The following is a 13423-nucleotide window of genomic DNA, read 5'->3' on the forward strand; positions in this document are numbered from 1 at the left end:
GTCTCCTACCTGTACACTCTGCGGGCCCCCCAGCTGCCCGGCACGGCCCCCCAGCTGCTGGCCGCAGCGGATAAGTACGGGGTGTCGGGGCTGAAGGCGGAGTGTGAGAGGCAGGTGGCCGCTCAGCTGACTGTTGAGACCGCAGCAGCGACAGCCGTCCTCGCAGTCCGCCACTCCTGCAGTGACCTCAGGCGAGCCGCCATCGAATTTATTAAGGCACGTACCCACGAGGTGATGGCCACTCAGGGGTGGGCAGATGCGATGCTTCATCAACCTAAGGACTTGATCGAAGTGAGCAGATTGCTGTATGATCCACCACCAAAAAGCAGGTGAGTGTGAGGAAAACCTCTCATTCCTGTCTCTCAGTTCTGGATGTGTTTGGGTTTCCAAGTCAATAATTTTTGCCACTGAGTTTCTTAACATGTGTGTCTGCTGTAAAATACATCGTCATAGACAGTCAATTCACGATAGCTCACAGTGCTATCATTGCTCTCTTGTAGCAGTTTCAGTGAATCCCTAAACTGAACCCAGTTCATTATCAGGTATGTTAGCTAACAAAAATCATCAGAGCCAGTTTGTAGACATTATTCTGTTAAATTACATGTATACATAAAGTGGTTGTTTCGGTTTTAGCATCAACTGTCATGACAGAGGGTACACTCACTGTGTGAATAGAGCATGACCCAGACTGCTGTGGACACAAAGCTGTATTGCCCAGCACAGGCTCACACAGTGATGGGTGTAGTTTGCAACTGGTAGCCTGTACTGGTTGCTGCAGGCCTGTTCATATAAAGTAGTGTTCAAAGTTGTTCAGTGCCTCTGTGGCTGATGACACTGAGACACCTTTGAATAGTGTCACACTGCATTAAGGTGACGACAAAGTAAGTCACTTACAATCGACACCTCGAGCAAGGTAGTGTACTGCAGAATGATTATAGAGGTGGATGGCAACATTCTCACAAATTTAGATTACTGATGTTGACCTGTGGAATTTTCGTCGTGTAGAAAAGCAGATTATCAGAGTATTCACTATTCACACCTCAGTACTACAGCTTTGTCTCTGTTCCATAGTTTATTTCTGTGTGCAAGCCATGTCAGCAAGTATCCCAACTTAATTCTTCGTTCTCTCTAAATCCAAATAGAACATAAGGGATTTTAATTGCTGTAAGGGAATGTTGTTGTTGTTGTTGTTGTTGTTGTTGTTGTTGTTGTTGTCTTCAGTCCTGAGACTGGTTTGATGCAGCTCTCCATGCTACTCTATCCTGTGCAAGCTTCTTCATCTCCCAGTACCTACTGCAACCTACATCCTTCTGAATCTGCTTAGTGTATTCATCTCTTGGTCTCCCTCTACGATTTTTACCCTCCACGCTGCCCTCCAATGCTTAATTTGTGATCCCTTGATGCCTCAGAACATGTCCCACCAACCAGTTCCTTCTTCTTGTCAAGTTGTGCCACAAACTACTCCTCCCCAATTCTATTCAATACCTCCTCATTAGTTATGTGATCTACCCATCTAATCTTCAGCATTCTTCTGTAGCACCACATTTCGAAAGCGTCTATTCTCTTCTTGTCCAAACTATTCATCGTCCATGTTTCACTTCCATACATGGCTACACTCCATACATATACTTTCAGCAACGGCTTCCTGACACTTACATGTATACTCGACGTTAACAAATTTCTCTTCTTCAGAAACGCTTTCCTTGCCATTGCCAGTCTACATTTTATATCCTCTCTACTTCGACCATCATCAGTTATTTTTCTCCCCAAACAGCAAAACTCATTTACTACTTTAAGTGTCTTGTTTCCTAATCTGATTCCCTCAACAACACATGATTTAATTCTACTACATTCCATTATCCTCGTTTTGCTTTTGACGACGTTCATCTTATATTCTCCTTTCGAGAGACTGTCCATTCCGTTCAACTGCTCTTTCAAGTCCTTTGCTGTCTCTGACAGAATTACAATGTAATCGGCGAACCTCAAAGTTTTTATTTCTTCTCCATGGACTTTAATACCCACTCCGAATTTTTCTCTTGTTTCCTTTACTGTTACATAAAAGAATAATCGTCTGCTGTCATGGCTTGTATGGAAGATGTTCAGAAAACTGGGTGAAGTAAGCATCGGTGCTCCAGTGTATGGCTGCTCACACCTCTTGCACCCTGAGACCACCTCATCAGACAAACCAGTCCTTGAGGCAGTTCCGGCTGGTTGCCTAAAATTGAGTCTTCTCACCTCATTTTGTCGTCATCTCTATTCAGCCGTTACATAAAGCTCACACAGTACTTCGATACATTTCCCTGTGTCACACACAGAATACCATGCTTTACTGCATCTTCAATGAACAGGTATCCAACCCGTCTGCATGTCTCGATTGCTCCATGGCTTTTCGATAGCCACCCAGTGAACACTACAGACTTTCATTCTACTGTGGCACACCTTATGAGATTATCTATCCCATCCACTGTTGTTGCTATTGTGCCTCTGATTTCTGTGAGCATTAAAAGTCTCTGCGACCAGAGTTACCTTTATTGTGCACCATTTTACAATTGCATATTTCCATAAAAGTCTACTAGCTACTAACACTGATAAATGATCATTTATTTTTCATTTAGGTTTTAATACTTATGTAGTATTTTATGTGCTATTTGGCATATCAGAAATCTTGTGTTTGAGATGACACTATGTGCATTCCCTGATCCAATTGTAATAAACTTATAGCCAGTATTGTAAATCATTCAGTGTTTTTCTCTTTTATTCAATAATGATTATCATAAAAATTCATGTTTAAAACAACAAACATACTACAATTGTTACTTGTTCTTGAAAAAAATGTTTCTCTACACTACTCCAAACTCGTTCTGCACACTGTGTGAAATGATCAATGTCCTAAGTTTCAAAAAGTTTTTGGTAACGCTAATCTTTTTACTAACAGTATTCTTTGTGTACATTTTACAAATTCTCTTGATGTATATTAGATTCTTGTTGTAATTAGTGATCTTCACCTAGTTCACGGCCTCATACTTCCCACACTATTGGGTGTCAGCTGCAGACACATACATTATTTGGTTCTGGGACTGCCTTGGTCTTTCACTGATTCCACTTGCCCCCCGCCACCACTCTCCCTCAAATTATACTTAGTGTCACACTCAAAACTTTATACACCACAGGTGCCTAGGGTTTTAATAATAATTAAAATAAGATGTATAAAACCGCATGGAAGCAGAATTATTTTTTACTTCATACAGTGAAGTGATACAGTTTTTTCCCATTTCTTGGGGAGGATATCTCACAACCTCCTCCCCCGTGTATCCATGCCAGGCCTTCTAGACATTAGATTCTCACAGAATTTACAATTCATGCCTACTGTATGTGGGTCCGCAGCTCGTGGTCGTGCGGTAGCGTTCTCGCTTCCCCCGTCTGGGTTCCCGGGTTATATTCCCTGCAGGGTCAGGGATTTTCTCTGCCTCGTGATGACTGGGTGTTGTGTGCTGTCCTTGGGTTAGTTAGGTTTAAGTAGTTCTAAGTTCTAGGGGACTGATGACCGTAGATGTTAAGTCCCGTAGTACTCAGAGCCATTTGAACCATTTACTGTATGTGGAGGACAAACTTAATTTTATTTCAGTAGCAAGTTCACAGCACAACTTACGGACTACAGTATCATCAATCACAAACATTGCTCATCGCCTCCCCCTACCCCCCCCCCCCCTACACACAAACTTGGATGTGCCAACGCAACACACACACACACACACACACACACACACACATTAGTGTGTCTTTTTCCATCACTGGGGAATGACACAGCTTACATTAACTACCTCGTGGTTTTATGTGTGCTTACAAAGTGAGGATGCTCACTTGAAAAATGTTTAAATTTCTGTCAACCGTATTTAATGAATGAAATTTAGATTCATGTGGTAATACTGTTATGACAAGTAACTGTTGCACGGCCACAGCCTCTTTCTGGTGTCAAATCACGAGTTTCACCTTGCCGCACTGTCCGCTGTACTAAATTCCTTCCCCAGCTCAGCTTGAAACAAACTGTCAACAAGTTTGTTTTCTGTACCTCTCAAAGGCCAGTTTTTAAAACAGGCTTTGAACGATTTCTGAAGATCAAAAGTATAACATTAATTACATTAAAAAAATTTTCACAGCCAGACGAGTGTCATGCCTGATTAATATGCATGTTACTATACTCAGAAGTAGCCAAATGACCTGAACTGCATTGCACCTGGTTTGTAAGCAGCCACATAACTGTCTTGCAGTTAGGCTGTTCTCTTTCTCATACAGTCGTTTCACTACACAAAATCATTACTACAAGAGACCACTACAGAAAACTGCCCTTCCCTGCTATTGTCCATATGAAAACCTATATCACAGTAACGTAATTATCAGAAAACCCATTACCAGAGATGGCGGTCCTCAGTGCTTGTAAGCTAAACTTAATTACATTAAATGACATTTCAAAAAGCAAGATTCCGCTTCAAACTACATGCTTCTGTATGGGACTGGAACCCAGGACTCCAATCCGGTCACTACTGTCTTTGCTAACAAAGCATGAGAGATCTTAACTATCATTTTAACCACATGTAACAGCATTGCACTTGTTTAAACTTGATATGATGAGGCATAAGGTTTTGTTTTGGACAGGGATTGTGAATGACGCACAATAAAATCTTATAATTTTATGTATCGAAATTTTTCACCACTAGAGGGATGATGAAACTGAAATGATTATACAACAAAGTATTCCCCCACTGCGTTCCGAATCCAGCACATATCGTGTTGTTTTCTAGCCACATATAGATGCACAATGTCAGTTTATTTCACCACTAGTGAGATATGCTTGTGTCTGAACTAGAAATTATGCAAGGAAAGGTTCTGTGCTGACTGGGACTCTTAACCCTGTACATGCTACCACCACTGACTACACACGAAGAGGTGCTCACTGTCAAATACTTTTCCACCAGTCACTAGGAGTGGAATTTATAAATCTGAAATGATAGGCACAAAAAGATCTGTGCCTGATTCAGAGTCGTAACCGGCACCAATTGTTATTGTTTACATTGCATGCACAAACGCTAAAAATCATAATTGCTTTTCACCTATTACTTGCAGTGCGAATGCTACAACTTGAAATCACACAGTGAAAATTTTTGTACCCAACTAGTATTTAAAACCTGACACCCGTGCCTTTCATTGAAACCTGGATGACTGTGGAATGTTGCAGACACAACAAAATGATGCAACTGTATCGTCCAAAAAGTGTTCAAAATGGCAGAAAGAGATACGTGAGTTAGATTCTCAGTACAGCACCAACATTTTCAACATTGAAAGTTCGAATAAGTGTGCCGTTACTTTACATGATCATTGGTTCAGTAATGAAATAAAATTTCTGGTATAGGAAAGGTTGATGGTGAGCTTCTAATTGTCGGACTATGTTGTTTAACTGAACTCAACAGAAGCTAAGAGGGTCTTTTCATAGTTGTTTAGTGTTCGGCTGATCAGTGACTCGAACACAGAGCTTAATCATATGAAGCTAGAGCCATTTTAACAGACCACCAAACTTTCAGTCCAGTGCCATTGTTTTGTTGTTAGCGGTGGATGCTCCTCACTGGATGAGCGTTCCCTTTTCCTGGAGGTTAATTACAGCCTTTACAAAACATTCTTTTACTTGTTAACCCATAATCAACTTTCACTAGTGGCCTTACCTACCTAATGTGTACTTTCGACTTGATTTTGTAATCGCTGAAATAAAATGACATAATTGTCAGCTGCCTTACTGGCATTATCGTAGCCTATGGAAATTTCTGCAGGAAACGTTTCTCCCACCTGAGCAGCTGTGATCTTGTAAGAGTTTAGGTTGCACCAACACTAGATCATACAAAACAACTCGGTGACAAGTATCAATCAAACTTCCAGAAGGTTCTCCTGGTACCTTTGTTGTATTAATAGCTGCAGTAGTGTGGTATTGTGTCAAGGAAAGTTAATTATTTTCTAGTTCTTTATTTTTGTGCTAGGGGCATATAATTTTATAAGAGAAGAGATGCATTTGATTTATAAGGAAGTCAATCATAGGCAGTCGCTGTCGTTCTGAGAATGGGTCCATTGTTATTCTCGAAGTGGATTCCTTTTGTTATAATTTCTGATGAAATTTATTTTTTACTTTGAGGTCATACTAAGCAGCTTTGTTTATCCAATATAATGTTTTTTTGAAGAGGTCATTCATTATTGTAGTTTCTTCTGTTACTATTAACACCACCAGTCTTTGCAGAGACGAGACTTGTGTTCAGTAAACGTAGCTTCTCCAGATAAATTCCAGGTGGTAAAAGGAGGCCTAAAAAAAGTATTGTATAAGAAAGTCCATAATTTTTTCTATGTAGCGTACTACATTGATGCATATTGCCTATAAGGGCCACCCATAATTTTACTGAAACAAGTAGATTCATGCGTAAGATCATAGAGATTTTGTTTTACATGTTCTCTTACAGGTTGCAATAAGTTTAGTTATCAACCATAATTTTTTATTTGAAGTTACAAATTATTCTGGCTTATTGAATGTTGTACACTTGACGGTCATGAAGATTGTTGATTAAGCCTTCGAAAATGGTGCACAAAGTATTTTGCGCGTGTATGTGGTAAGTGCGCTGAACAAATCAAATCAGAAAATAATTTTCTCATTTTGAGTTGGTTTGTCTTGATGTGGTGGTTTACCAATATGGCCCAATTGATTACTGGCAAACATCATGAAATGTGACCAGTTAACCTTCATGCCACACTTTAATTCAATAGCATATATTGCGGAAGAAAGAAAGAAGTAATTTAGTGTTAAACGTCCTATCGACTGCAAGACCATAAGAGACGAAGCAGAATCTACAGCACTCAAATGTGGGAAAGGAAATAGATAGTGGCATTTCAAGGGAAAGGTCACAGCATTTGCATTGATCGGTTTAAGAAAAAAAAGGAAAATGTAAACCAGGATGGTTGGGTGGACATTTGAGCCATTGGGCCTTAACTTGATAAAATGAAAATGTTTGGTCCTTAGAAAAAATGCACAATCAGGGGCTAATGAGTCCTCAGAATGTAACAGTATGCATCTGGTGTGACAAAGGTCTTTTGTGCTAAGAAATTGTTCCCAGGGATATGTCCATAGTAGTTAGCATCTGTTGTATTCGTGGTTGTCTGCAAATAATTTCATTGTGTCATTTGAAATAGTAATATGTGCTCATCAAACCAAAGGAGAAAAGTAATTTTGATTTTTATCGCCTCTACGTGTCTTTTCAACAATGATGGGTGGTGTTGATTTCAATTGTCACACAAAACTTTTCAAGCCATAATTTCAAGTTAAGACATGTCTCTCGTAGCAACTGGCAAAAAGGAATTCGATAATAAACTTTTTCTTGTGTGCAGTCAACAACGATGATGCATGCAGGCTTAGATTCCCACTCCACACAGAACTTTCCGTTAAGTTATTTCCGTTTCGGACATGTGCACATCTCGCTACAGCTAAACTAAGCAGATGTTTAATGTGTATTTGTGATTAGAATACAATGATAGGTGCTGGATTCAAATCCCAGTAAAGGTACAAAATACTTTCTCAACATTTCAGATTCTCTTCTTGCATATATTTGGATATGTAATGTATTATTGCCCTTGGTTAACAATCCTATTGTTTGCTGGGTTTGAATCATCTAACACACAACTTTATGCTATGTCATTTCAACATTTGCACACACATGCTTACATGTGGCTAAAATCATATTTAAGATCTTTCATACTTACTTAAGAGACAATAGTTGCTTAATTGTAATACAAATGTCTTAGTCATGTAATTTCAAGTTGAAACTTAAGTTTCTGGAATGTCATTTATTGCAATAAACTTGAGTTTACAAGTGTTGAAGACTGTCACCTGATTATACCAGGTTTCGTGATATTTACATTATCGTGACATTAGTCTGATTGTGGACTCAGTATTACAGATCAATTTCTTCAAGTAGTGGCTCGTAGTAACCATTTTGTAGAGTGAAATGCCCGTACTGAAAAGAGATCGGAGGGACTGTAAGACTGTAACATTATGTGGTTGCATACAATTTAGGTGGAGTGGAATTCAGGCTGTTGGTATAGATTTGATGGTGATAATATCTGAGCTGACCTCTCCAGTAATTCTGTAATTGAGTTTTTGCAAATGTATGTACCTTCTGGCTGCACTTTGTTTTGAACTACATGTTGTATCGTGTTCGGCGACTGCCGTGGGAATCTCGGGTGGTGCAGCTGATAGTTACTAGCTTACTGGTCATTCATTTGTATTAACGGGAGCCCTGTCCCCATATGTTGCACATGTCGTCCATATAGTTGCCAGTGTGTGGATGGTCCCTCAGCAGTGCTGGCCATAGGGAGGCACCCCCACATCCCCACGAGGAAACGCCAGCCAGCTCACACCCTGCCTCTCTCTGTATGTGCAGCGCACCAGTCGTTACGGAGCTGAGTACCACAACCAGAACCACCACCACCTCCGCCGCTGCCGCCACCTCTGCCAGCGCACCTTGCCAGACACCTGCTGCTGCGCGTCCCACGACTCCTCCACCTGATGAGGCCACAGTCTCTCAAATGCGGTGAGTTCCCTCAACACACACACACACACACACACACACACACACACACACACACACACACCATTATAAAGTAGATCAGACATAAATACTGAAAAGCTTCAGAACATACATTCATGGGTGGTATCCTCAGGACTAGATCATAGTATCATGGGAGAGAGGTTAATTAAGAATAGGTTGGTAGAGAAAATAGCTATTGTCAACAGTTCAGTGACTTATTCTCATCAAGATCAGCAAACCAATGCCAACAATAAATCATGCAATGTCATCCACAGAAAATTTAGTGGCAGGTAGAGTATGAGTGCACTGAATGTGTAACACTATGCCAAATGAGATAATTGTATGTTACTCTGGATGTATTGGAATGGTCTAGCAGAGGTCACACATACACACATTTATAAGACCATTTTTGGTTCTCGTCAGGAATGAGACGGGGAAAACCCAATAATTTGCTATAAAGTTTCTGTTAGTAACAAAAATTACACTCTGCAAGCACCAGCCAGAAGCAAACGTCAGCAGAGCCTTAGCTTGTCAGGGAGTGGTCCACCTTGGTTGCCCCACTGCTGTAACAGCCAGTCCCAGTAACCACAGACATGCGAAACAGAAACTCTGCCTCCTGTTGACAATGTGTCTGTCTGTGTGAGCAACAGATTTACAGTCCCATGAGCACCAAGAATCCACTGTCATTTGTGGTATGCATTCCTCTCTGTCTTTCCCTTCAGTTTTTAACCTCAACAACTACCTCTAGTGCCACAGCAGTTATTCCCTGATGCCTTCAAATATAACTTACTATGCTGACCCTCGTACTTGTCACAGTTCTCCACATACCACACTATCCTCACCTGTTCTGCACAGACATTCCACAGTTCTTCTGTTAAGAGTTCACCTAGTTTAAACGTCCTTCTATAGCACCGAATTTAGAATGCTCCGATTCCCCTCTTGTTTTTTTCCATAATCCACGATTAATTTTTATGCAGTACTGTGCTCCAAACATACATTAAGGGACATCCAATACAAATTAAGGCCTATCCTTGGTATTAGTAACTTTGTTTTACAAGGAATCTCCTGCTTTCCCATGCAACATTACTCCTTATAACAACCACGCTCTGTCCCTCAGTGTAAATTAGCCTGATGTGTAATAGTCACTACAAGCAGTCTACTGCGTGGTCCTTAATTCCGATGTAAACATTGCCACCAATGTTATTTCTGCTACTCAGCAATACTTTCCTCTTTCTTCCATTCATTAATCCTGATTTAGTGTTCATTCAACTATTTATTACATTCATCAACTCTGGTGATTCATTCAGACTTTCAGTGAACACAGAAATATCACCAGTGAATTTTATTAAACAAAATCGTTTTCACCTTCAGTTTTAATTAAATTCCTGGAAGTTTCTTCAATTCCACCAATGATTCTTCAGTGTTCATCTGAACATTTGTGGAGACTACCTGCATCTTTATCTTTAATCATCTTTGATTCAGAGTACCAATTCTTGTTGATTATTGCTCCTATTCTATGTTATCTGCTGTACCATATACGTACCTTTTAGAGAAAAAAAAATTCACTGTTTCATGCTGTCAAATGTCATGTAAAGATCTACAAATCCAATAAATATCTCTTGATTTTTCTCACGCATTCCTGCCACTATAAGGTTGAAGGTCAAGTTGTCCTCCCTGGATCCATTACTCCAAATTTAGCATCCTCAAACAGATCATCAGCTTTGTCTTCCATTCTTCTGGATGTTGTTATTTTTGTCAGTAAGTTGGATTCATGAGCTGTTTGGCTCATTGTGCGTAAGCTATCACACTTACCAGCGCTTGGTCACTTCTGTAGTGTTTGGATGTCTTTTTCTGGCTGTCTGTTGTTATGAATTGTCTCTCATCGATTATATAGACGAACGTGAAAATTCGTTTGATCGCCATTCATTATCACATTATCTAGAGCCTCATAGAAGTTAAAATTCACATTCCATTCCTGTGTACTTCAGTATCCTATTTATTTACACACTGAATTCACGTAACAACTCTCTTAAAATTTACTTCACTCATTGTCATAACTAAATTGTGATCTGACTGTACATCTGGTCCTGGGTACACCTTAAAATCCAATACCTGATTCTATAATGTGTGTCTGGTTGTGATGTACTCCAGCTGGAAATGTCTTTACCAACTAAAGCTCTGCCTCCCTCCTTAAGAGCTGAAAATGCCAAGATACCGAAGCAGTCATACAAATGTCACAGAACACAGGGCACAGCCTTGCAGCAAGTCAGCCATCCACATGTGGTGGAATGGTGCAGGAGGGCTCCTCCAAAGGGAGTGCTTGTAATGGTAACACCAACCACCATAAATGGCAGTCAGTGATTACATTAAACCTCTATGAGGAATTTTTGAGGAAGTTGTGACCGTGAGATAACCTAATGGGAACAGAACAAACAATCTGTTTGACTGGGATTCATTTCCAAAACACTCCAGCAGAGTATAACCAACACTAAACAGGTGGGTGAGGAACAGATGTTCTCCAGCACAAAAGCAAGTCGTAATATTACATATTAATATCAGTTGCCAGCCTAATTAGGCATTTTTGTCAAACAATGTAATAAAGCTCAAGGCAGTGCTAGGGCTAACCTAACTTTGCTTAACACCTACTAAACTCTTTCTTGACATCTGTTCGCACTAGAACACAGTAACCTAACCTTGCAGATAAATGTAGTACTAACTTGGAAGTGAAGACGATGTACCTTGAATGAACTAGATGCAGCAGTTAATACAACCGGTCACCAACACACATGATACTAATTGCATTACTGAACAGGGCAGAGCATGAAATGATTCTGATTTAAATCGGGATTTATTATGATCATACTCTATAACATCATTGCTTAGTAGAGTTTCTCTATGCCATGACATAAACCAGCTTGCATTAAAATAGCTAACACAGTAAATATTTCTTTCTTGAGCTCAGTTTGAAGCAATTAAACAGAAAGCAAATCTAACTACAGTGGCTCTGGAGGGACCTTTGCTTTGCTTCATTAAGCAACTGGCCTAGCACATGAGAGCTATTAAACTTTCATGGTTTGATGAACCATGCTCATTAACAAAACTACTCAAGTGTGTATGGGAAATTGTGAGTATTGTCATGAATAATTATTCATTAAGTGAAGCACAACAAACTATAACTCTTCAAATAACAAGTGTGCTTTGAAAAGCAGTCTTTTAACCTTCTCAAAATATGGTTGACTGTGCAAATGCCAAAACAATTTTAAATTCAAGTTCAAACACCTACTCATAAAATGAACAGTGATAAAGCTTTGTAATTCTGATCAAAGTGCATAATTAATAATCTTTTTTACTTCTATTCAATATTATTATTCTTGTAACTAACAACTTTACTATTTACTGGTACTTTTTTAAGTAAGGCAAATTATTTAAGAAAATGATTGCAGTTAGATTGAAAACCACACTGGCAGTGTAGTATTTCTCAAACTATAAAACTGAACTTTAAACACAACTCCACACACCAGAAAGTGATCACAACTATTTCTGAATAGTCTTTTCATAATAAATTAGCACACTTGGAATTAAATTCACTAGGATAGGATTCCTGGTGAGGTTTGTGATTTGGGATAATCACAGGTGCAAGATACAGCTTTTAGCAATACCACAATTATTATTAAAATCAACCAGATTTCACAAATACCTGGTCCATTTACAGAGTGGCAAATATAAACATTTTGGTGGAAGGCTGGTGGCACTGGTGGCGTGATTTGCAGTGGCTGTTAACATGACGGCGATGTAGTCATGGCAGTACTGTTGGCCTCGCCCTGTTATAGATCTTCTGAATTATATTTTTGCAGGGCCGAAAACCGTGCCATTATACATGGTATCACCAAATGCAGAATCAAAGGTGCATAAATAATGCTCTTAGCTCCTCTGCCTCAAAACTGCAAGAATGAGCCACAATGTTCCGCTACTGCTAGCGAGATATTAACCACAGCACTGCTCAAGCCAGACTCCTTAGCCGTCGCAAGGGACGAGTTGCCGCTTGCGTGAACGACACCTTTTCCATTCTGCCAGGCTACTTCTGTAGCTGCAGGGAGTCCCCACATTTTTTACATTCGACCCTGCATTCCCTAACTATGGACCAAGTCATTTACAGTGCATTACATAATAATCATTCCAGTAGTTATTTACATTAACAAGCTTAATTTAAACTTTGTTCCAAAAGTTCCCATAACTGAAATATGTATACATTGTCAAAGAATTTCCATGACAGGTAAAACTCTACATATAACAGATACAGCACTCTACATAAGCAACTCGACAAATAGAAATATCAATACAAAGTAGGTCAAAAATGGATGTTGCATATGCCCCATGGTTCACTGAAGATTCCTGCTAGGCAAACATCAATAACACCTTAATGGTACCAAGCAGTCGAAAATAATAATCACTTCATCCAGAGTTGAGCATGAAAAGAATACATTGCAAAACACATTAAACCACTATACACTTCATTATCAAAACAAGACATAAGCAACATCATTCAATTATGTACACCTGTCACATCTGACTCTCATTTTGTGAAACAGCAAGTTGAGTAGTAAGCAAAATTCATCTGTATTGCCAAGAATATTGAGTAGCATTTTGTAAGCATTAAGAAATGTAGGTATACACATAAAAGTATACCCCCTACAAATATCACAAGCAATTTGACATTGTACATGCAACACATCCTATAGCGTGATTTTGAAGTTACAAAGGAGGAAACTATCAATGCTGATTCTAATAATAGTAGTCCATCCTTTGATATT

At 39.5% G+C, this 13423-nt stretch overlaps 2 protein-coding genes across 2 annotated transcripts in view; both read left to right on the forward strand.

The window, feature by feature from the left end:
- LOC126212689 (ankyrin repeat domain-containing protein 65-like) overlaps window positions 1–13423 on the forward strand; it is a 256124-nt gene that overhangs the window by 35488 nt on the left and 207213 nt on the right. The window lies entirely within an intron of this gene.
- The window catches only part of LOC126212688 (ankyrin repeat domain-containing protein 54-like), a 39345-nt gene continuing 26156 nt past the window's right edge, over window positions 235–13423 (forward strand). Inside the window, exons 1-2 of the mRNA XM_049940104.1 lie at window positions 235–329; window positions 8466–8615. Of these exons, the coding sequence (XP_049796061.1) occupies window positions 235–329; window positions 8466–8615 (245 nt within the window). The remainder of the gene's footprint in view (window positions 330–8465; window positions 8616–13423) is intronic.

This window comes from Schistocerca nitens, chromosome 11 (assembly GCF_023898315.1).
Source record: "Schistocerca nitens isolate TAMUIC-IGC-003100 chromosome 11, iqSchNite1.1, whole genome shotgun sequence".
In the NCBI taxonomy this organism is placed as follows: Eukaryota; Metazoa; Arthropoda; class Insecta; order Orthoptera; family Acrididae; genus Schistocerca; species Schistocerca nitens.